The sequence below is a fragment of the Anolis carolinensis genome, chromosome 1 (assembly GCF_035594765.1).
Source record: "Anolis carolinensis isolate JA03-04 chromosome 1, rAnoCar3.1.pri, whole genome shotgun sequence".
In the NCBI taxonomy this organism is placed as follows: domain Eukaryota; kingdom Metazoa; phylum Chordata; class Lepidosauria; order Squamata; family Dactyloidae; genus Anolis; species Anolis carolinensis.
Window position 1 is genome coordinate 171596356 of NC_085841.1, and position 25483 is coordinate 171621838.

The window sequence follows — 25483 nt, forward strand, 5'->3', positions numbered from 1 at the left end:
CTGGTTCGGGGGCTGGCAGCCATTTTGGGTTCCAGGGAGCAGAAGGGAGGCTGCCTCCGCCGCCGCTGCTTGTGAGGGAAGGCGGAAAGGAAGGCGCTGCCCTACTCCTTCTCTTCCTGGCTGCCTGTCTGGATAGGAAGGCCGACCCCTGAGGAGCCGCCGCTGACGCCGCCGCCTGTGGAGCGCGCTCGTTCTCTACACAGGCCGCGGGGCCCCCGCTGACATGTCCAGCATGAATCCTGAATAGTAAGTGGCCCGGATGGAGAGGGGGGCTGTGGCAACAGAGAGGAGGGACTGGCCGAAAGGAAGTGCGAAGAAGGGGCTCGAGGCTGGACTTGTCTCTCAGGCCGAGGAAGAGGAGGACTGAGGGGCAAAGCAGGGACGGAGGGAGTGGTGGGGCGACGATAGGCGTCGACTCAGGGCCGGAAGGATGAATTGGCATTCTTAATTGGGAGGGGGAAAGGAAAGGGAAAGGAGCTGCGAAGGAGAAGAGCCCTATTAGAGGCCCCTTTCACACCGCTGAATAGAATCCCACAGTATCTACTTTGAACTGGGTTTTCTGAGGCCCCTTCCAGACAGCTGTGAAAAGTCTATATTGAACTGGATTCTATGACACTGTGGACTCAGATAACCGAGTTCAAAGCGGATATTGTGGGATTTCTGCCATGATATTCTGGGTTATATGGCTGTGTGGAAGGGCCCAAAGAAATTGAGCGCTGTGATAGGTTTTGTGGGGTGAAAGGGGGTTCAAGGGCGAGGATGGGCGGAGGGAACAAACAAGTGGTGGCTTCAGTATTTCCATAAACAAGCACTCTTGTTGGTTGGCATAATTGACAAGGAAGGATTTTGCCCTGAACTTGTTTGAGTAGCATGAGTGATTTCCTGAAAATAGGGCAGGTAGTCCCAGAGTTACAAACATCTGGCTTAAAATGACTCATAGTTAAGAACCGGGGTGAGACAGCAGGAAGTGAGAGGCCTCTTCCACACAGCTGTATAAGATCCCACATTATCGGCTTTGAACTGAGTTATATGGCAGTGTAACCCAGGGCCTTTCAACACAGCCATATAACCCAGAATATCAAGGCAGAAAATCCAACAACATCTGCTTTGAACTGGGTTATTTGACTGTCATGTAGTCCATATTATCAAAGCAGATAATCCCCATTGTCTGCCTTGAATTGGATTATCCAAGGGTCCTTCCACACACCCATATAACCCAGAATATCAAGGAAGATAATCCACAATATATGCTTTTAACTAGGGCCCCTTCCACACAGCTGTATAAAATCCCACATTATCTGCTTTAAACTGGGGGTCCTTCCACATTGCCATATATTCCAGTTCAAAGCAGATAATGTGGGATAGTATTCAGTGGTGGAGAAGGGGCCTGGGTTATATGGCAGTGTAGACTCAGGGCCCTTCCGCACAGCCATATAACCTATAATATTAAGGCAGATAATCCACAATATCTGCTTTAAACTGGGTTATTTGAGTCCACACTGCCATATAATCCAGTTCAATGTGGATTTTACACAGCTGTGTGGAAGGGGCCTCAGATAACCCAGTTCAAAGCAGATACTGTGGATTATCTACTTTGATATTTTGGGTTATATGGCTGTGTGGGAAAGTCCCTGGGTTATCTCAGTCCACACTTCCATATAACTCAGTTCAAAGCATATATTGTGGGATTTTATGCAGCTGTGTGGAAGGGGCCCAAGTCTACACTGCCATATAATCCAGTACAAAACTGATAATCTGGATTATATATGGCCGTGTAAAAGGGGGACCTAAGAGTGAGCCATAGTTTTCCATGATCTACTCGTACACAATCTCCTCATGGGTAGTACATATGTGTTTTGCTCATCAGCAGCTAGTTGTATTATGTAAAACATATGAAGATATCATTGAGGAAACACAGGGAAGGATAGCTTCAAGAGTAGTGTGAGAATCAGTGTTTGAAGTGATCTGAGGTCCCTTCTACACTGACATAATCCGGATTATCAAATCAGATAATCTGGATTTTATATGAGTGTGTAGAAGGGCTCTATATCCCAGAATATCAAGGCAGAAAATCCCACAATATCTGCTTTGAACTGGGTTATCTGAGTCCACACAGATAATGTGGGATTTTCTGCCTTGATATTGTGGGATAAAGGGCTTTGTGGAAGGGCCCTGAGTCAAAGATATGGACCACATAAATAAGTATTGGTCTCATCCAGGAATAAACACTCAAGATCATTTGTAGATGGCATATGACATCAATGAAACTTTATAAAAATAAATACTAACATTCACAATACTGTTGACATGATTATGGTGCAATGTGAGCACCAGTTTATATGTAAGTAGCAGTTTTCTGAAAGTGGTAGTTTTTGGGAACAAAAGAAAATGACCTTTTGAAGAAGATAACACATCAGTGACTACACTGAAGCATGGCATTCATTGGCATTCATTGTTTTGCTGGAGGAAATGCAAATACAGGCAGTCTCCGAGTTACAAACATTTGACTGTGAAGAAGGGGGGAGGGGTGAGACAACAGAAAGTGATAGAAATCTATCCTTAGGAAGGGAAATTCACTCCTGAAAGAGTTATCGTGGGGAAAAGGTGTCTCCACTGAAGCTTTCTCACCAATTCTTGTTTCACAATAAGCCAAGGTTTTCCAAATCCAATTCTCTCAGGGACAGAAAGTGAGGTGAAAACTGAACAGGGGTACAACCGGCAAAACAAACACCATAGGGGTGTTAACCCTTCCCTATGCTATCCAAAACACACACACACAGCTGTACTTAACACTGTTCTGACTTGCAAACAAATTCAACATAAGAACACATCTACAGAAGTTATCTTCTTTATAATTTGGGGACTGTCTGTACATGCATTCTCAAATCCTGACACACAAATTATCAGTCTGTGTATTCTTACTTGAAAATGGACTATACACCTTGTTTGTAACTTGGGGACTGCCTGTACACCTAGCAGCGTGCAACTCAGTACTTCAGCAAAATGCCTTATGCGTATCCTAAAGCCCAGATCAAAAGGGGAGACCTACTGCATCGTGATGCTATGTGTAAAAAAAGAATATCCAGCTTTTAAAAAAAGTCCATGTGTCTATGGAGCTCAGGGGCAGGATACGTTCTTCCCTTTCTTGTAATTTTCACAGCAGTCTTTTGAAAGAGGTTAAGCCATAAATCAATGATTTCAATATTCATCGTGATCACTGCCCACCTCCTAGAGTTTTCAGATTCTCAATTCCAATTATTTGAACTTGGTTTTTTAATTTTAATTTATTCCCTCTTTTTGACTATATGGCCTTAGCATGCAGCCACACTCATAGACTATTACAAGTTGACTTGGATTTCTATCTCTTTTAACTGCTCCTTAATAGCACTTATTTTTCCATCTTTGCTGTATGTGTTTTCTCAGTTGCAAGTCAGCACCCACATCTTTTGATTATATCTACTAGTGAGTGGGACATTACATTTCTCTGCTAACTTCTTAATGCATTTATAAGATTATTTCTTTCTCTTATCTAGAAATCTTTGTACACTCTTCTGTGCTCTCAGTCCCTTGCCTAGCTCTCTGTCATTTCAGCTTGTTTCTCTCTTCAACCTTCTTGCTGCCTTATGGTTGCTCTTTTAATTTGACAGCATCAATGTATAGAGCTTCCTTCCTTGAGCAATTTGTATTGCGAAGGAAGACTGAGATATTTGGCTGGATAGCATCAGAAAGTACCATGTTTTTCTGAAATTTGGGAAAACGAGGGACAAAAAAGAAATATTGAAACACATAGCTAGTTTTGAGTTGTTCATAGAAGATATGGCAATGACCACAAGGAGTGGCCACTTAGTAGGTATTTTTAGAACAGTTGACCCATTAGAATAGTAGAACTTGCTTTACAGCCAGTACAAAAGGAGTCAGTATTGTATCCATAGCACTCAGGTGTGAATTGCAAAGAGTGAAGTAATGATTTCTTGCTTTGAAACATTTTGTTATGCCCTCCAAATTGTTTCTGACTTGTGGTAACTCTCATAGGGTTTCCTTAGCCCTATTTTCATGGTCTTTGCCTTCCTCTAAGGTTGAGAGTGTGACTTGCCCATGATCACCCAGTAGGTTTTTGTGGCCAAGAGGAGATTTGAATCTTAGTCTTTAGAGTTGTATTCCAATTCTGAAACCACCAGTTGGCTCTCTTGAACTATTGCTATAGTACTGCTACTATGTCGTCTTCTTTTTCTTCTTCCTCCTCCTCCTCTTTCTATCCCACTTTATCTCTAAAAAGAGATCCAAAGCAACTAACACTAATAACAATACAATGTACAACCTAAAAAATACAAACACTAAAATAGTGTTTAATACACTAAAGAATTAAAAACAAACAGTTTAAACCATTTAAAAAACCTATTAACATACCCAAAACACTTCACAGCAACCCCCCCCCCCCCGTCTTAGTCTTTAAAACTTTCTTTTTTAAAAGCCTGGTTGAAAAAGAAAGGTTTTCCTCTGCTATTAGGACAGCAGGGAAGGGGGCAATCTTGCTTCTCTGGAGACTGCTGCTGTTATTATGGAATCATACTGCAAAATGTAACAAAATTGAAGAAACATGAAAAAAGAAATAGATGCAATACTTTTGTAGTGTTTTCATTGCATTTGAGTTAAAAGCTGCAGGTTTCACAGATGGGAAGTGAGAAGATTTTATAACATCATGAAAAGTTAATACTATTTTGTCTGTTATACTGAGAAATGATTGAGTATATAGCGGGCATGTTTTGCAAAGTTCGTTTTTACAAGCTTATTTCCCAGTTAATCCTTCTGTGTCAAAATTCACTAAAGCTTATTTGGTTTCCCAATTTTTTAAGCTTTAAAGGATAAAGTGAAGTCTGGCCTCATTCTGACAGTTGTTCTAACTTATTCTCCAACGAATTGTGATTGGAGCATGATATGAATGTCCACCCTTCCCTTAGCTGAGGGTCATGTGTTCAACACATGATTCTTACAAATCTTTCAGGGCTTACGCTGATTTTGCAATCTAGCTGCATTGCAGTGATACACTTCTAAGAAGTGCAAACTGAAACTATAAGGCAGCTGCCAAGAATGAGGAATGTTGATCTTTAGCTGTTAAAAAGGTTTCTAATTGATTAGCAACTTTTTTGCCCTTTACACCCTTTGAGATCTTCCCCTAAGAACAGTGCTGACTGCTTCCAGAGATCTTGTTGTGCTATCTCTTGATAACATTAACTCTTTACCACTCTGGAACAATAAATGTACAGTTTTCCCTCACTTATCGTGGGGGTTACGTTCCAGGACCACCCGCAATAAGTGAAAATTCGTGAAGTAGGGACACTATATTTATTCTGTGTCTGGAAGGAGAGCAAACCACAGACCACTTACTACAACACAGTCTGTACTTTATTTTAGCAGTTACAATATACAGTACACCGGCAGAGAAGAAGAATGGAAGCGAAATAACCCTTTATTTTTAACCCTTCCCTACTCTTCCCCCTCTCCTTTTATTTCTCCCTTCCCCCCCCTTCCAAAACCCTTTGCACACCGCAAAAACCCATGAAACAGCGAAAATACCGCGATAAATGTGTACATTAATATTAATTGAAAATCTGCGAATCAACAAGGGAGCGAAAAGTGAACCGCAAAGTAGTGAATGAACCCTGTAATTTCCTCTTGAGTTTTATTTATGGCACTAGTATATTGAAGATCAGGTTTCAAACGAATCTGTGGCACTTTATGTCTCTGAGTTTGCAATTTATAATGTGCACTTTGCTAATCTATCATTGCAACCTCACTGTTTTTAATTCTATGTTTTAGTATGTTTTATTCTTCTGGTCAATGTTTAAATATTATAACTGGTGCATGTTATTGTTTATTGATGTATTGTACATTGTTATTGTCTTGTATTTGATATTTCTGTGAGCTGCCCCGAGTCCCCTCCGGGGGAGATGGTGGCGGAATATAAATAAACATTATTATTATTATTATTATTATTGTATTGGTTTCCAGCATCCTAAATAAGAGCTATGAAAGAAAATACATCATTTCCCCCCATAACATGCATTGCAAAGAACTGTAGCTAGTTTTGATATACAATGGATTTGTAGACTGAACTTTTGATCTGTTTCCAAGTGAAATGTAGAACAGCAGTAAAGTGCAGTTTAGAAATGACTGACTTGTTATGGCACTAACCAGTGGAATATATTGAGACAGAAAACTGGCTGTGCCTTTTTAAAGAGGCACCAATATGAGCTAAATTTAAAAATCTGAAGATTTGGTGGGGCAGCTGTTATTTTAGGGAATGCCAGTATAGCGTTATATAATCTAATTTTGACTACCCAGTTTTACATCTTAAAATGAGTATTGACATGGGAAATAAATGACATCAAGGTCCCATATGCTAGGTGCTCTGTGTCGTTGTTATTGTTGATTGCAATCAAATCTACTTTGACTTATGGAAACTTCATGATTGAGAGATCTTCAGCTCACCTTATCAACAGCCCTGCTCAGGTCTTGCATTCTCAGGGCCCAAGCTTCCTTGATGCAGCATATATATCCATAATGCTCTCTTCCTCTTTTCCTACTGCTTTCTACATTACCAAGCATTGTTATGTATTTTTAAATAAATCATCTTGTGGTATGGCCAAAACATGTCAGTCTGAGTTGAATCACCTTGACTTCTACCCTGTTTCCGCAAAAATAAGACAGGGTCTTATATTAATTTTTGCTCCCAAAGATGCACTAGGTCTTATTTTCAGGAGATGTCTTATTTTTCCATGAAGAAGAGCTCACATTTATTGTTGAACAACAAAATGAACATTTATTATATACTGTAAAGTAGTTGTCATCACAAACCAGCATAACCAGACAAACTATGAATCCTATCAATAATTTCTTGTTACTGCCATTATTTACTTGTACAACAATCTATGGTACCTCTTGCAGTTTAGGTTTCACAAGGTTTCCACACTGATTTCTCTCTATTCTAGTTTCAATGTAGTCATGAATGATGAATAATATAATATACTATAATAATAATATGATAATATAATAATAATATAATGATATACAATATATTAATGAGATAATATAATAATAGGATATAATAATAACAGAATATGATAATATGGTATTAATAGGATAATATAATAATGGGATATAATAACAGAATAGCATAATAATATAAAAATAGGATAATATAATAGAATAATAGAATGGAATAGAATGATATAAAATATATTAATAGGATAATATAAAATGGAATATAATAATAATAACAGAATATGCTAATAATAAAATAATAATAATATGATAATATAATAGAATAATAGTATAGAATATAATGATATAAAATATATTAATAGGATAATATAAAATGGAATATAATAATAACAGAATAATAATATAATAATATGAAAATATAATAGAATAATAATAGAATAATAATATAATGATATAATAATAATAGAAAAATATAATATAATGATATAAAATATATTAATAGGATAATATAATAATGGGATATAATAATAGTAACAGAATATGATGATAATAATATGGTAATAGAATAATAGTATAAAATAATAAGTTTCATGGCATAGGATAGGAATAAGGATGAGAGGAGAATCCCTATGCGTCCTGTACCTTTAAGAAGCAGAAAGAGCAGGACGAGTGGAAAGCCCTCTTCCTTCCCTCCCACCCTCCCTTGCCCTGGCTCCAGGAGCCAATCAGAAGCCTTGGGGGTGAAGGGAGCATGGCCAGGACGGAGCCTTGTCTCCGAAGGAAGAAATGGCAGCGCAGCAGCAGCCACGGAAGGTTCTTCAAGCCGCGTCTCTCCCTCCCTCCGGTGTGTATGAGTGCTGCTTTAGCCCTGCAGCCATGTTTCCCAATGGAACTCTGCTGCAGCTTTAGTTGCTAGGTCTTACTTTCAGGGGAGGCCTTATATTTGGCAATCCCCCCAAACCCCTGCTAGGTCTTATTTTTTGGGGAGGTCTTATTTTAGGGGAAACACGGTAGGAACAGTTCAGGCCTGCTTTGCTCTAGGAGTTATTTATCTTTTCAACAGTCAATAATATCCAAGCTTTCTTCACTATTCAGCATTCATAACAATATATAGGAACTGAAAGTATAGAGGCATGGGCAATCCTAACATTAATATTCAATGTTATATCTTGACACTTTAGGATTTTCTCAGTTGGAAGGATAACTATGAAGGGTTATCCTTCCAGGTCCTAGTCTACATTTTATTTCTTGATTGCAGTTTCCATTCTGACTCATGACTTAGCTTTTGGATTCTAAATGTTCAATTGTACACCTGCCTTTGTACTTTATTCCTTGACTTTCTTCAGTTACTGTTTCAAATCTTTGTCTCCACCAATAGTATGGTATCATTTGCATATCTTAAATAGTTAAATCAAATGTTTACACCTCATTCCTCCAAGTCTAATCCTGCTTTATGTATATGTTCAGTAAACAAGCAGGATAAAATTGACCCCCATGCCAATTGGAAATAATTCCAGATTTTGTCCTAACAATACTCTTTTGTCATGCAAACAGGTTATGCAACAAGACAATCAAATCTTGTCCCACACATTTCCTTAGGAGTGATTCATAGTTTTTCATAATTAATGGTCTTGTGGTCTGCTTTCTTGGGAATTAGAATGTATATTGAATGTTTCCAATCTGTGGATTATCGTTTTGTTTTCTGTAGTTCTCGATAAGATTTCAGGTAGAACTAGATTAGCGCTTCACCTACACTGCCATATAATGCAGTTTGAAATTGAATTGTATGGTCAGTGTAGACTCCTATAATGCAGTTGTAACTGCATTGAACTGCATTGTATGGGTCATACTGACCATACAATACAGTTTGAAACTGCATTATATGGCAGTGTAGAGATAGGGCCTAAATTGTATCTTGCCTGAAGCAGCTCTGTAGGTATGCCATCTGTTCCTGATAATTTATTTCTTCTAAAGTTTTTTTAAGTACAGCTTCCACTTTACTTCATAAAATATAATTCTTATTTTTAGATTACTCTTCCCTCAATGAGCCTATCATTCTACTAAGTCATTTAATATGTTCCCTGCTGATCGTTAAAGCATCCCTTCTTGGTTTGTATTTCCCTTTGATTTCTCAGATTTTGGATATGATGTATCTTATTTTTCCTTTTTGTTATTACTTTCTTTTTCTCTTTGTTGATTACTTTAATTGTTTACATTGTTGGTGTATACAAGTCATTGGACACTTTGCATTCAATATTTTGACTATTTATGTCCTTTTCTTGTTGCTTCTTATCTGTCCTTAATTGAATAGTTTCCTCTGTCACTCACTGAAGCTTCTCATTTCTTTTTGGTTTCAAATAGTATCTGTTTGCATTCCTCTCTGACAATGTTCCTGGCTTCAACCCAGATATTTTCTGGCTTCCATTCAGTTAGGTTTAATAGGGACATTATCTTTATATTCTATGGGGATGCTCTTCAGCTTGTATTTTGAAATGATGGTTAGTTTATTTCATGGTCTATGACATAAGCTGCTTCTGGTCTTGTTTTTGCTAAAAGAATTGAGCTTTTCCATCTTCTGCTTCTAATTATGTCATTTAATTGATTTCAATATTGTCTGTCAGGTGATGTATATATATATAGTTGCTTTATGGATTATTTTAAGAATGTGTTTGCAACGAAAAAAATGTTGGCATTGCAAAATTCAGTGTAATACAAATAAAGATTTTGGAAAGTATTTTTAAATACTTGAGGAAGGTGGAATATAAATATACTACAGGGAAAAATACTAAAAGAGCTGATTCTAGATCCTATGACATTCGATATGTGTCACCCTATTTATGAAAAAATCATGGAGAAACCAAAAACTTTGTAGTTCCAGGCATTCTTAGATGACACTTCTTATCTAAATTTGTTCCAGTCTGGTTTTTTATCTGGTTCTGGAAACAAATGAAATGTGGTCTCCCTAACTGATGGGAGGAATGGATAGACGAAGTGCAACCTCATTAATAATTTTTCATATCATTAACCATAATATCTTATGCTGTCCCATAAGGAAAATGGGGAAACAAGATAATATGATGGCACAATCTTCTGCAAGATATCCCCAAAAGGTGGTGGTAGATTACTTCCCTTACTGGTTTTGGGGGTGCTTCAGACTTTTATCTTCTACCTGTATGACACTTAAATCAGTTTTAGTTTAAACTGGCACTTACTAAACTGCTAATTTAATGCAGTTCAGGCTAGCTCCATATTGCAACAGCCAGGCAGTAAAGTCCCACAAAAGTGCGCAAAAGAAAGCATCAGTGCCCTGTGTTTTGTGTAATCACCAGATGGGCTTCAAACTGTTTCTAGGAATTCCTATGTAATTGTCTGTACAGTGAAACCACTTCCTTCAATATCGGTTTGAAACTGCATTAAACTTAAAACTGCATTAAATTGTCAGATCAGGGTGAGAGGGGATAATGTGGAAATTTTCAGTGAGTATTTGGAGACTCTTTTGAGATGAAGAATTGCAACATGTTGAAAAATATCTGCTTTCCACTTTTCTCTCTATTCCCCTGTTCATTCTTACTCCTGAATCCCCTCAAGGAGATAAGGTGGGTTATAAATAAAGTATTATTCTTTTTATCAGTAAGTATGCTGCTTACCTTGCCTGTTGTAGGGAGGCACACACAACTACAGTAGGGTTAGCCAGGGTAGAAAGTCATTCTTTCCAGCAACAATATCAATGTTAAGCTTTTTCAGGCCCTTCATCTGTGGACCTCTTTTCCAAGGGATTCATATTAGGCACCTTCCCCATCTCCTTTATGCAAAAGGTACCTAAGTTCATTAATATAAAATGTTACGCTTCAATCTGCTTTTAGTTCAAAACACTTGGCTGGCTTTTTGTTTTGTTTTACATTTTACATTGTTTATTGTGGTGTTGAGTCTGAATTTTGGTGCTTTGTGCCATTGCCTTACATCAAAATCTTCTATGTTCTTTATGTTTATATTTTGTTTCTAGTGCATTAATTGTCTGCTGTCTTGGGAGATCTTATGCTTTGAAAGACAGTATAAAAATACAAAAAATAATGGTAAATTTAGGATGGTCCTCATACAGTTCAACACTTGTATTGATGATCTAAGGTTAAATCAAGAAATTACATTCATGCAGGTACTTAATACTCTAGTTACAGATTAAATGCAAAATTGCTTAAATATGGTCAGCTGTCCTTCAAGACTTTTCTAGTCTGGAGCTGTAATTTACATTTTTAGCATTATTACATCGTTTTGTGATATGCTGTTATGATTTTGTGATGTTCTCCCCTGTTGATTACAAAGCATTGAGAATTTCATCTGATCTTCCATAATGGTGAAATAAAAGTTAAACTTGGTAATTTTTATGGCTAAAAGTACTCCCCAGAAAGACAAATATGGTATTGGTTATGACTACTAATTTAATCAAAACTCTGAGTAAATTGCCCAAAATGCAGTTAATTTTTCATGCATCATAGTAAGCTTGAGATCCGTGTGTGCAAACACTTTATTTGACATAGAGTGGACTTAGTTATTTACTTAGACACACCCAAAGGATTGGCCAAACCAATGGCTTCTCTTTTATTACCATTGTGAACAATAGACACCCTTCCCCTTTTCCTATATCACCATCTTGTTAAGAAATTGATTTGACATTTAACAATAGAATATAAGCCCTAAAACCTCTTGGACATGTAAAATAATTGCAGGGTTTTTTGGCTCCTTGTTCAAATAACAAATAATGTGAATGCTTAATGTAATGTAATAGTAAGCATGAACTGACAGGACTTTGTAAATATTAATAGCAGTGTCATTGATGTGCATAGCATGTTAGAGAGTATTTGTAATTTCCCTTTAAGTAGCTTCCAGTTTAATATGGGACGCAACAAAAGCAAGAAGGGACAAACACAAAAATCAATATAGGAAAACAAAGAGGCAAACTTAAGGAACAATCATGGGCTTGTTGGAAATAAAACCCGCTGTAATTAATTATGCCTACTCCCAGGAAAGTGTGCGTAGCGCCGTAGCATTAAGCTTAGCTTTTAATCTTATAATTCAGCTCTCTTTTAGCAACAATAGCTGTGTGCTAGAAGATTGCTGTAGGCTGCCTATGTCAAAACTTTAACATTAAAAAAACAGCAATGTGATTAAAAAACAACTTTCAAAGTGGCATTTAAAATTATCATATGAAAGTAATACTTAAATATTTCTTTTAAGGGAGTAATATAAATATAAAGGTATTAATAAATTTGACCAGCCTGGTTTCATTTGAAATACCTTTGGTTTGGTTTGAGCTTTGTCCTGTATTGCCATTAGAGATTAAGAGACTAGACCCATAACTGTTCTGCGTTCACCTATGCTATGAGTTCATGCTTAAAGCACGAATGCCACTCATCCCGTCTTAACCTCCAGGCAGCCACTTTGTGCAACAGAGGTCTGCAGCAGTGTGTGTGTTTTTTTTTTGTTTTTTTTGGGGGGGGGTGGTCTTCAGAATGATGCAGCTAGCCCCTTCTGTCCTTGAGCCACGGTGCAACAAAGAGGGGTCTGGCTGTGTCATATTCCTTAAGTCAGAGGTTCCCATGCTTTTTCAGTAATTGAGCCCTTGAGAAGACTCCTCCCCTCCCCCTACCTAAACTATGTCCCTGATTTTCCCATGAAACCCTCACTCTGTCCCTAAGTGTTGTGAAGTTATTTCTTTCATTTACTCCTATTTCCTGAGTGCACTATATCATGCATTAGGTTTCGAGATAAAGAGAAAACATTTTAAATATAGCCACAAACCTTTATTTGGTACAAGAAAATACTGGATATAACCACTAACATTTATTTTGAAATGGGACAATATTGGCCTCCTCCCAAAAGTGATGAATGAAATTATTTTGTGTTTATACCTAAAATAGTTTTGAAATTAGACTTTATATTTGACAACTGAATAGGTAAATTTCGAGTGGCATCTGGCTTACTCCTAAATTTGTTTTTGGTGTAAGCATAAGCTAAAAATCCTGATTCACATAATTAGGTGAACATAAAGGGGAGCATTGCTCAAATAGCCTTTCCAACTACTGACAGCTATATATCTATCAGTCCTACTCAATAGTTATTCAGTGGCACATGTGCAAATTAGGTTTTTAAAGAATGGGTACACTGAATTTCAATAAAATCTTCACTCTCTGGCATAGACTTTTTAAAAAGGTTTTTTTAAAAAAAATGCAAAACTGTAGCAACACAGATTGGGAACCACTTCCTTAGAGCATTCATAATTACGTTTCCACATTATGAATGTGATTCAGAATCTTGACCATATTTCCCAAAAGTTGATATTAGTTGATAATACTCAGGAAAGCAACTATAAACCCCATTTTGTCTCTTTTTCTTGAAATACTATGAACTAAGCGATGAAGTGGGCATCAAATATCATTTGGATCTTTTTACTGGCTTAGCGTTCTAATTCTGCTTATTCTTGGATTTTAATTCTAAAATAATTGGAAATAAATCCTATTTATTTGCGTAGAATTCAGCCCAAGTAATACGTCTAGGATTTTAGTGTTACATACACAAAGTGTTTCCATCATAAGCATTTAGTTTATGTTCAGCTATTATAAAGGATTTATGGTCACCTGAGGCTAGAACTGTTGTAGTATACTGGCTTCATTGTATAGTATAGCAGGTATTAAAACATAAAGAGTTTAGAAGGTTTGGATTGGTTAATTTTGCTAGGACATTTTAAAGGTTCAGAACTATGTGCATTAACTTGCTTTGTGTAATGCCACATCTAATCACATTGGAGTAAGGTCCAGATATCATTACATGACATCAGTAGTCTGCCTCTGGGTGTAGATAAGGATCAAAGCACAAGTGTAAACATGAATCTGAAACCAGCACTACACTGGTCCTATCTTTCTTAAGCAAATAGGAAATGTGTTTCCCAAATAATTATTGACTATCCACAATTCTTAAATTGTGTTTTTGTTTAAACTTTGATGACATTTGCTTTCAATCTTCTTTCTGTGGCTTGAGAAAAATATACAAAAAATCTCTCATTTGTCTGGGAAATCCCAAAATTGAATCTTCACCTATACTATATTTATGGATAAAAGAACCACCTCTTATTTTGGAAACATAGTATCCTGTTAACAAGATTGCTTAAAGCTGAAATATGTTTATATTGAATGAATGTGCTTGCATTGAATTGCATTAAATTAATGCATAAAACAGGTGCAAATTGAAGTTATCGTATCTGAAAATCCAAAAACCTATTTTTTATGTCAGCCACTGCTTCTGTTCTTGAGGCAATAGCTGCAGTACTCAAAGCACACTTGAAATTCTCAGTCTCTCTCCAATCCGACATGAGGCTGAAAAAAGACTGATCTGTGAAATGGTAGAATGTGTGGGTTGATGCAAGTGAAGTTCAGTCTCCCCCTTTTTTCCATCTCAACTTCTTTCTTTTGTCAAGGCTGACAGGAGGGGGGTCCTTCTCTTCCTCATAACCTCTTAGTTCTCCTCCATTCTTTTCCCCTTTTGTTCTTTTTTCCCGTGGGGTGGGGTGGGGTGGGGAGATGGGAGTTGTTGGTGGGTGTGTGATTTGCTTTCTGTTCACCTTTGTTTTTTACTTTGGGTTTCTGTGAGGTGGGTTGAAGAGATTTAGGAGGTTCAGGGTTCCCCTCTGTTTTCCTCTTTTCTCTTGAGTGTTCTTTCCATGACCTCTCTTGGGGCCCTTCCACACAGCCATATAACCCAGAATATCCAGGCAGAAAATCCTACAATATCAGCTTTGAACTGGGTTATCTGAGTCCACACTGCCATATGTTTCAGTTCAATGCAGAAAATGTGGGATTTTATTCAGCTGTGGTTATTTTTTTTGTCCTCTTCCCTTTCTCTTCTATTTCTTTTTCCCCCCATCTCTGCTTTCCCTTCACTTCCTTCTTCTCTGACTCTGAAGCAGCTGGCCTGGTGTTGCCACACCTACCATATGGGGTCCCTTATAATGGCATTTCATAACAAGCCCCAAACCTTCTCATAGATAGCAGGAATCTTGAACGAAATGCAGGGCCGTAGAAAGATGCATAGACCTGTGAAATGGTAGGAAACATATATGATAGATATAAGCAAGTACAGATACTCTAAAATACAAGAAACGTCTAGTCCCATGCAGTTCAGAGAAGGGATACCTAACTTGTATGGACAAACATGCTGCTGACAATATGCTAATATTAACCAGCCTTATAAAATGATGTTACCAACCTTTTATGTAATCTTTTTTTCTGATTCATCACAAAACAACACTTTGCAGGAAGCACATATAATGCTCATTTGTACAGATCCTAGCATATTTGAACAGAAGAAATTTACCTATTTGTTATAGAAACAAAGCAAAATTGCATTTCCATTATGAAATAACAGTTTCTATTAATGTACCTTTTACAGTAGATGGCTTTAATTTTAGCTTTGTTTTGTTTTTTGCAGTGACTATTTATTCAAGCTGCTTCTGATTGGAGACTCTGGTGTTGGAAAATCATGCCTTCTTCTTAGGTTTGCAGTAAGTTCTCATTCATTTTCAAGTTTTTATTTATTATGACCTTTTTGAAAATTAATCTCATGAAAACTTCAATGTACTGACTCAAGAATGCTATTCATGTGGTGCCATGATAAGATATGTAGATATCTTTCACATAGCTAAGAACATATTTCTTGGCTAATGTTTGTCTGTCAGTCTAATGGAAGTTTAATTCACATCCTGAGCATTGTTTTCTGATTAAAGGGGCTGAATATTATGAAGTGCTAAGACTTCGTAAATAACTTCCCCTGTTTGTAACTTGAAATGACAGCTATTGAAACATGCTGCTCTGTGTTAGCAGTTAAGATGTAGTCAATATAGGCTATTCACTCAGCTGATCCTGCATTACTTGCCTAATACCAAATGTATTGATAGCTTATCCCATTCACAATTAATTCAGAAACAAATTACGTGGAGTTCAGAAGGCAAAATTAGTGTTGTAGGGATTGATTCTGTGAGCAGGATATACAGGCAGTCCCCAAGTTACAAACATCCAACTTGTAACCAACTCATCATTAAGAACGGGGCTGAACCAAAAGGAAGTGAGAGAAATCTAACCCTCTGAATGGAAATTGAGAGTTATTATGGGAAAAGGTGTCTTCACTTAAGCTTTATCACCAATCCTTGTTTCCACAAGATGCCAAATTTTTCAAAATCCAATTATTACAGGAACAGAAAGTGAGGTTATTTTTATTTTTTATTTCGTGTCAAAAGCATTGCACAACAAACAAGTCCAAAAGTGATAAAAGAAAGGAATCACAAACAGCTAAATAGTTTTAGACCAAAAGCGGGCAACAGCGACCGTATTGTCCGTAGCTTTAAACAACTCCTCCTCCGTACATGAGGCAGGGCATTGTGGGCAAGCATACATATGCAGAGTTGTTTGTTCAGCTCCACAGTCACACAAGGTGGAGGATTCCTCCAGGTAGTGCCATCTTGCCAGGTTGTCTTTTGATCTGTCTACTCCGCTTCTGAGTCTGTTCAGGGACTTCCAAGTTGCCCATTCTTGGTTTGCCCCTGGAGGAAGACCCTCGTGGGGGGCCATCCAGTTGGAATTGCCTGGTTTAGCTGCCCAGAGGGACACCCTTGCTGTTGCTGGAGGAACATCAAGAGGAGTGGTGGTTCTCATGAAGCTTTTCCTTGATTTGAGCTGGTGGGAGGAGGTTGATAGTCATGCAATGGGTGGCTTTCACAATGTTCGACCTTATTTCTCTCACCATTAGCAACAACTTCCCATCGCACGCCAGGAGGGGCAATGCCAGCTAACTTGTAGAGTTTATCAACAGGTGTAGGTTTAAAGCATCCTGTGATGATTCTGCATGTTTCGTTCAGTGCTATGTCCACCTGCTTCGCATGGGCAGACTTGTGCCAGACAGGACAGGTGTACTCAGCAGTTGAGAAAGACAAGGCCAGGGCTGATGTTCTGATTACTTGTGGGTCTGCACCCCATGCGCTGCCAGTAAGTTTCTGCAGGATGTTGTTGCGTGCAGCTATTTTGTGCTTGGTGTTCATGCAGTGTTTCCTATATGTTAGTGTTCGATCTAAGGTGACACCAAGATATTTATGATGGAAGCAGTGTTCAAGCTCTTGGCCTTCCCAAGTAACTTTCAGTTTCCTGTTGGCTTCACGGTTACGTAGGTGGAAAGCACTCACTTGTGTCTTGGCAGGGTTAGGCTTCAGGTGGTTCTCTTTGTAGTAGCTGGAGAGATCTTTCAAGGGTCACACAGCATTGCATTGCAGAAAGTAAGGTGAAATCTTCTGAACAGGGGCACAGACAGCAAAGCAAACAGCACAGGGGTGTTAACCCTTCGGAATGCTATCCGATGCTATCTATCTTAGGCTTGATTTACACTTATAAAATGTACCTCTTCCGATTTACATACAAATTGAACTTAAGAACAAATCTTCAGAATCTACCTTGTTCATAACTTGGAAACTGCCTGTATATCTGCTTATGGTGAAGAGGTTAATGAACTGTATTTAGGTCAATATACTATTGCAGTAGATACATTGATTACTTTCTCTTCTAATGAATACAGGACATTTCAGTGGGGAATAAATAGGTGAAATTCAATGGGCTACTTGGACATGCCCAATGGCTTTAAAAAAGTTTGATCAGCCTGTCACATACCTATCACTTTGCTACAACACAGCTAGACATGCTGCAGGAGTGAGTCTCTTCAGCGAAAATGGGTGTATGTAGGATGTCTGTTGATAATTCTTGTGACCTGTATAATTGCAACACTCTTTATGTGTTCATGGATGGCATCAGAGCATAGGTTTCCTTAATGGCATGGTCTGTTGATCTTTCCTGTCAAGGACCAGGTTCCCTTCTTCATGTTCATGGTTCTTTGGCATAATGTTGCTACTTAAATTTCTTGGCTTTTTTCTAGGATGATACATACACAGAAAGCTACATCAGCACAATTGGTGTCGACTTTAAAATCAGAACTATAGAGTTAGATGGAAAGACGATCAAGCTTCAAATAGTAAGTATGAGCTGCCTTGCTCGGTAAATCTTGAAGAATATGACAAAGGGATGCTGCCCCATAAATCTGTGGACTATGTTGTTGCAGGAACTGAACTAATGACCTGGTTAGCTGTAAGGAACAATGGCCTTCTGTACAGATTTAATAAAAACATAGTCTGGGGTTTGAAGACAAGTGTTGAAAGACCAAGACCACCAATTACCTGCCACTGTTATATAATTAAGGTTTTGGCATTTGAGATCAGAAGCTCAAATGCCATGTAGGCATTGTACTTGATATAGTGGTAAAGTAGCCTACTTGTGGAAGTTTTTAAGTATCTTAGAGAGGGGTGGAAGGAAAACTTGCAAAGAAACCCACAGTAAACACTGCTAGACGTTCTTCCAGGGAAGGGATTGCATTTCAGTTCTCACTTGTCTAACTCTTATCATCAATGCATTCTTTACTAAACAGTTGGCTAACTGCCAGGAACATATAATGCATATATTCCATGTTTGGAACATGCACTAAATGAGAGTGATTTCATATTGCAATTAACAGGCTCCATTAAGACTGAGTTTGGTAAAAGCCAAATATGGTTCTGACATTACTGAAGGAGAAATGTTACGAGTCAGATGCCAGCCATTATAAACAACTCAGTTTATTGCAAAAACAACACAAATGAGCCTAAGAAACAACCAAAAGGAGGCTCAAAACACTTTCTCTTCAGTGTGAGGTAACAATGTCCACAAAGAACTCAAAAGACCCAAATTTGGGATATAATCTGGATTATCCTGGAAAATAATCCAGATTAAAACAAACTTAGTTGAAAAGGCTGGAAACTCGCTCCACCTGCTGGTTGGAGCTAAACAAACACATGAAAGCTATCAGCAGTAACCCACAGTGACCAACGGCCACACAATGCCCCAAAACGTTGCTAAAGCAAAACCACGTTGTAAAGGAGAAGTCACAGCTGCCACGTCCGGTCCGCGTCATTAGGGAGAAGTCATAGGCGTTGAGTTCCAGTCCAAGTCGTCAGGGAGAAGTCACAGTCACCGAATTCCAGTCCAGGTCGTCAGGGAGAAGTCATAGTCACCGAATTCCAGTCCAAGGTAAACACAAAGAGCCAAAGCGACGGAGGCAAGCCGGCAGGTCCCAAAGCAGTCTTCCAAACACGTCTTCTGAAACAGAGATCCCGAAAAGCACCCAACAAAACACCTTGCCGATTTTCAAAGTTACATTAGCAACAAATTTACTTTTATCTACAAATCCTCCTCTGAACTTAAGCCAGCCAACGCCCCATCCACAGCTGGTTGCTGCAAATCCTCATCAGAGCTGGAGTCACCCAACGCCCCACCTCCAGCTGCAGCCCTTCTACGATCTTTCCAGCCAGACCACCTATCCAAACCCATAACTCCCCAGGATCCATCCCTCAAATGTACCACTGCTTGTGGGCTCCTCAAGAATCTCCCAGATCTCCTGAACCTTAGTCCAATCCATCACCTCACTCCCAGAGTCTGACATCCCATCCTCCTGACTCCCAGTCCCACAATCCCCTTCAAAACCCTCAAAGGTATCATCATCAGAGGGCTCCATAAGTATTTCCCGGATTCTCTTCTTTTGTTGCTCCTCATCAGAGTCTTGCTCACAAGCAGTTTTCCTGCCTCTTCTAATACAACTAGTAGGATCTCTACTTGAAGACTCCATCACAACAAGAAGCAAACTAAAAAAAACCAACATGATAAGATGAAGAACTTGCATCTGTATGTAACATCAGACAGAGTAAAGTAACTTTGTAGTGAGTCTGTTGCATTTAATGTGCTTGCCTACCATGCTGCTTTGAATGGTTATGTAGGTTTAGCCAGTTAGTTTCTAGATCACTAATTTGTATTGTCCCTTGAAAATAGTTTCCCAACTCCTAATTTATGTTCTTTGAATGTCTCGGGCTAAGATTGCTTCATTTCCTGTCACAGCTATACTTGCCAATCACAGTGGAAATACTGATCCCTTTTTATTTCTCAGTGTCCATTTTTAAGAGCTGATATTGGTACTTTAGACTACTATGCCAATGAGCCTAGAACAGGCAATCAATGTGGATCAAGCTTCTGTTGTATTATTCGATGCTTTGAAAATTAATTCTGCTTCTTAAATGGGTTATAGTAATACTTTCTGCATTGTGAGATTGGCTGCTCTAGACCACTGCTCCTTAAACTGTGGGCCCTGACCCCTTAACTCAGTGTTTGGGTTGTGAAAAATTTGACAACAATAAACCTAATGGTTGTTTTAGGACATTGACATGAATCCGTTTGCAAGAACGTATAGTATTTACGGTAGACTCTGTAGAAAATGCTTCATAAAAAAGGAAAAACAGTCTCCTTAGCAAGCCTTCAAAATTGCTCATTTAATATCAGTAAATGTTTGGTTTTTATACCTATTTTATTTTATGTACCTATAAAGTACCTGCGGTTGCATAAAAAATTCTCAGGCAGAAAGGGGTTGTAGTGGAAAAAGTTTGAGAAGCCCTGCTCTAAACTTAGGAAGAAGGCACAGAAGATTTTCTTACATTGTTGGCATACAGAACAAGGATCCAGAAAAGCATCCCTGCAGGGTGGGATAGTGATATTTTTATTAGTTGCTCCAAATTACCAAAAAAAAAAATTCTCATGTGACTTTGGAGGATCTGGAGCAAATCTTCAGGAGCAGGGAGGATAAAGAATAGCTGGAAATTCCTTCCACATGCTCTCGTCTCCAGCTTGCAGTGTTCTGCTTGATATATTTCTCTTCTAATCCATAGAATGTAAGGAAACTTCCACAAACTAGCTTCTGTATAATTGTCAATAGAACTGAAGATGAAACAATCCTATCAGTTGTGATGCTTCTCATTCATTGGTTTGAAAGGGAAATACCTGGGTGATTCAAGGATAAAAGTTGGGTTTTGAGGAGAAACATACCATTGTGCTGGCAGCATGAGGTTTTTTACAAATAAAAAAGTAACCGTGATAGTCTTTTCTCTGGCTGCCTTCTAATCATTCAAGGACCTAATCTAGCTCTTACCCAAAAGCAGAGTTGTCAAACTTGTAGCCCTTCAGGTGTTTGGGACTCCACCTCCAGAAGCCCTAGCAACTAGTCAGGATTCTGGAAGCTGAAGTGCAAAATACCAGGAAGGCCACAAGTTTGACACTACTGCCAACATATTGCACTATAGTATATTGAAAGTGAGACCAGTAGAATTTGGATTTCACTTTCTAGCCCAGGACACTTCATAAAACTCCTAATTTATTTAAAGTTTGGTTTGTTGTATTATCTGTAGCAGGTAAAGTATGGCAGTCCATAAAACATTACTTGAATAATTTATACTGGAGAACTTCAGTCTGCCCAGAGGTTACAGGATAGAATAAGTAGCATTTTTGAACACTTATAAGTTCTTTCTTAAGTTGCCTTTTTTGTTTTTTATAGTGGGATACAGCAGGACAGGAGAGATTTCGAACAATCACCTCTAGTTACTACAGAGGAGCTCATGGCATCATAGTTGTGTATGATGTTACAGATCAGGTGAGTGCTTATGTATATTCGAGAAAATAATGTGTGTCCAGAATGATTTCTGACTTACAAGGAAGTTCTATAGAAATGTAGTTTTGCACGTAACAGTCAGATAAACTTGTGTGGAAGAAAGTGGCTTCTTTGAGGTGGGAATCTATCCCAGCCTTCATCTTTAATTTGTCTGGCAGTCATTCAGTTCTCCATTGTTAAGTAATTGATTGACCTTTAAAATTATTTTTTTTAAAGAAACGCTTCTTTATTTTTATTTCATGGGTCCATTGCAGTGGTTCTCAACTTTTGGGTCCCCAGATGCTTTTGGCCTTCAACTCCCAGAAATTCTAACAGCTGGTAAACTGGCTGGGATTTCTGGGAGTTGTAGGTCAAAACACCTGGAGACCCACAGGTTGAGAACCATTGGTCTATTGGGACCTTGAAGGAAGGAAGAGTCTTGCACTAGACACTGTTTTATTTGATTCTTGTCAGAGATCCTGAAAACATGTAAGGAGAGTGCTGGACTTAAGAAATGCATAAGATGGTGTTGGACAGCAGCTCCCTTATTCTCACCATTGGTTCTGCTCAATACAGGTGATAGGAGTTGTAGCTGGCAATATCTGGAGGGCCACACCTTCTTTATTCCTAGTCTCAAAAAGCAATATAATATCCTTCCAATTAAAAAATTATGTATACTGGGGAAGCCTCATAGCTGATCTGTAGTGATTCTTTGAAATCTCTTGTAGTATTTCAGCACTAAAACAGGGTTGTCAAACTCATTGTTGCCTTTAAAGGGCCATTGAATCCATGGACAGATAATCTGGATGCAGAGGGCCAACTATACTTTTTTTACATAGTGGTCCGCAGTCTTAAGTTTTTCTCTGTTTTGGGTCCCCAGATGTTATTGAACGACAACTCCCATCACTCTTGCTTAATTGCCATTCAGACTGGGGATTATGAAATTGGAACCCAACAGCATTTGTGGCTCTGAGATTGGTGAAAAGTGAAAGGACATTTTAAAGTCAATCATTCTATCCACAAGCCTTGTACTGAAATTCAAACCCCATTTTCCTGACTAAACAAAACAAAAGCCTTACAGATATGACTGTATCCCAACTCCATCAGCTTTAGTCATGATATGTAATGATGAGGAGAACAGGAGTTGTAGTTCAGCATCTAGAGGGCCTCATAAAATGACATGGCAGGCTGGATTTATCCCGTGGGCCATGTGCACTAAAGTAACTGTCACGATTTAATAAAAGCAAGATTTAACCTCTTTTTCCTTTTTTCTTCTAGGAGTCTTTCAATAACGTAAAACAGTGGCTGCAAGAAATAGATCGTTATGCCAGTGAAAATGTCAACAAGTTGTTGGTAGGGAACAAGTGTGATCTGACCACAAAGAAAGTAGTAGACTATACAACAGCAAAGGTATGTCAGTTGATTTAACTGTTTTAAAATAAAAAAAATCAAAAACCTCTAGTTTCTTGAATATGGGCATTATGGGCTGAGTGGTGTACAGTTGCAATTGTTAGTATATAAGGTATGTAAAGGAGTAATAATCAAAAGAATGGTGGCATTTGTGCATGTATGTGGCTGAACAGGTACATGCTCATTCTTTTTGGGGATAACATGGATAACTGCTATGGTTTTTTCTACAGGAATTTGCAGATTCGCTTGGGATTCCATTTTTGGAAACCAGTGCAAAGAATGCAACAAATGTAGAACAGTCTTTCATGACCATGGCTGCTGAGATCAAAAAACGAATGGGTCCTGGAGCAACAGCCGGCGGTGCAGAGAAGTCCAATGTCAAAATCCAGAGTACTCCAGTCAAGCAGTCTAGTGGAGGTTGCTGCTAAAACTCTCCTGACCATTTGTTTCTCAACAGTGAGTTTGAAATCTGAACCCAACTGAAAAAAATTGCCTGAATTGTACTGTATGTAGCTGCACTACAAACAGATTCTTATCGTCTCCACAAAGGTCAGAGATTGTAAATGGTCAATACTGACTTTTTTATTCCCCCCGACTCAATAAAGCTAACTTCATTTTCAGAAATGTGTTAAACCTTTTTGTGTGCTGGTTTATAAATGCGTGTAATCTTTGTTGCTTTTTTTCTTATACCAGATTGTTTCCTGTGGTTGGTTAAACTTGGAATATTTTTTGTTTGGTCATAATGGCATGTTTAGATGTCAGGTTTAGTCTTCTGAAGATGAAGTTTAGCCATTTTTTGTATTCAACAGCACAACTGTGTCTGTCACTTTTTCTCATGCATAAAGTTCCATAAGATGTTCTATGTAAGATCTAATTTGCTAGTTCCTCGTAGAGTTATAAATTGAAAAATTGCATTCTGTCCAGGATCCAAAGAGCTATGGGCATCCAAGGTGCGTTTGAGTTCTGCTTGAACAGCCCACCGTGGTAGATCTCTTCTGAATCAAAGGAACATTTCAAAGGGAGTAGGGTTGCCTTTAGAGGAAAATTGCAACTCCGTAGTAGCTCTTTGGATCCCAGATCCTGGTTTTTCTTTTACTCTACGTATAATTTGTGGCTGCAGAATATTGTAATTTGTTGCACAATATGTAACAAACAGAAGAAATGTTTAATAAATATTGTACTTACTGGAAGTAATATCCAACTGTATGGTGATAAGTATTGTCTTAATTCTTATGGCGAAAGGGGAAAGGCTTGCATTGTGCCCCCATTGAACCCTTTTTATGTGCAGAAATGGCACTTTAGAACTTTTTCGTGGACCATACCCTCCCAGCCCAGCAAATAAATAACTAGCAGGTATGGCCTTGATGATTTCATTCTCATAGTGTTTCTGGCATGTATGCTATACTCAGAACACAATTCGTAGAATTATAACCCCTCTAATTGTACAATACCCCCTTCCTTCAATCCTAAGTGTGTCTAAGTCTGTTTCTAAATGCTCTCATTTAGAAATAACTTGTGTCTCTTGCTCTTCATAGAGGAAAGCAGTATTTTCCTAACATATGAATGACTTCAAACTAACAAGGTGATGTTAATGCTGATGGTATGTTATGTCTTTTCTAAATAATGTTCCTTCCATTCTCTCACAATCAAATACTGTTGACTTTAATAAAACTTAGTGCAATTTATTGGATGGCTTGGTTATGCACAAAAAAGGTGCAAAAACGTTAATGGGAGTTGGCAGTAAGGTAACCGATCAGAAGATCAATGTAACTCTGCAGGGAGGAAACTTTTAATTACAAAATGTGAGTTTGTGAAGAAATGGCGGCTTTGACTTATTGACCACATGTAGAACTTTTTCTACAGCGAAACTAATCCATTAGTGCCTGATGTCTGGGTTTTAAAGTTACCAACCTGATTAAAGAATCTTATTTACAAAATATATTCATTTAAAACTGCCATTGAGGGTTTTTTGTAAGAAAATACCTAAATGTGACTGAAAATGCACCACTTAGATATGTTTAGAGGCAAGTGCATCTGCAAATCACTAAAATGGAAATGCCATCCCTCTCAGGGGATGAACTTCAATGATTTGCATCCACAGCTGGAATACATAGTATCTTAAGTCTTATTGTTGTCAGAAGATTGAAATTTTTGAAACTTGGAATTTGCTCTCTTGACCTTCACAATAAAGTGTACTTCATAATGAGATATGCTTAGTGGGTCAATTTATAACATTCTTTTAGAGTTTTAGTGTAGATCAAAATGGATCTTGTGTAGAAATCCAGCCTTGGAAAGTTCAAAGGTGAGTTTTACAGATTTTTCAGCCTTTCTGAAACTACTGATGCTCTGGCTAAAAGAGGAAACGTCTAAGGAAATGTATTAAGCACAGTATTCCAAATAATTATTTCACTTCTCTGAAATCTTATGCAGCAAAAATCGATAGACACTATACATCTCTAGTATTCTCATTTACATGAACATTATAATT

The 25483-nt window shown here is 38.1% G+C and overlaps 1 protein-coding gene across 1 annotated transcript; it reads left to right on the forward strand.

Moving 5' to 3' along the window:
- On the forward strand, positions 1–25201 carry rab1a (RAB1A, member RAS oncogene family). Its single transcript, XM_008114793.3, has 6 exons — positions 1–246; positions 15481–15553; positions 17965–18060; positions 21493–21588; positions 22864–22995; positions 23226–25201. The coding sequence occupies exons 1-6, from the start codon at positions 224–226 to the stop codon at positions 23421–23423; spliced, it is 618 nt and encodes a 205-aa protein (XP_008113000.1). The 5' UTR covers positions 1–223; the 3' UTR covers positions 23424–25201.
- Positions 25202–25483: the final 282 nt, after the last annotated feature.

Coding starts and splice junctions, on each gene's coding strand:
- rab1a (XM_008114793.3), top strand. CDS start 224: ATGTCCAGCATGAATCCTGAATA. Junction 15,554..17,964: donor GCCTTCTTCTTAGGTTTGCA/GTAAGTTCTCAT, acceptor GCTTTTTTCTAG/GATGATACATACACAGAAAG. Junction 22,996..23,225: donor TAGACTATACAACAGCAAAG/GTATGTCAGTTG, acceptor TTTTTTCTACAG/GAATTTGCAGATTCGCTTGG.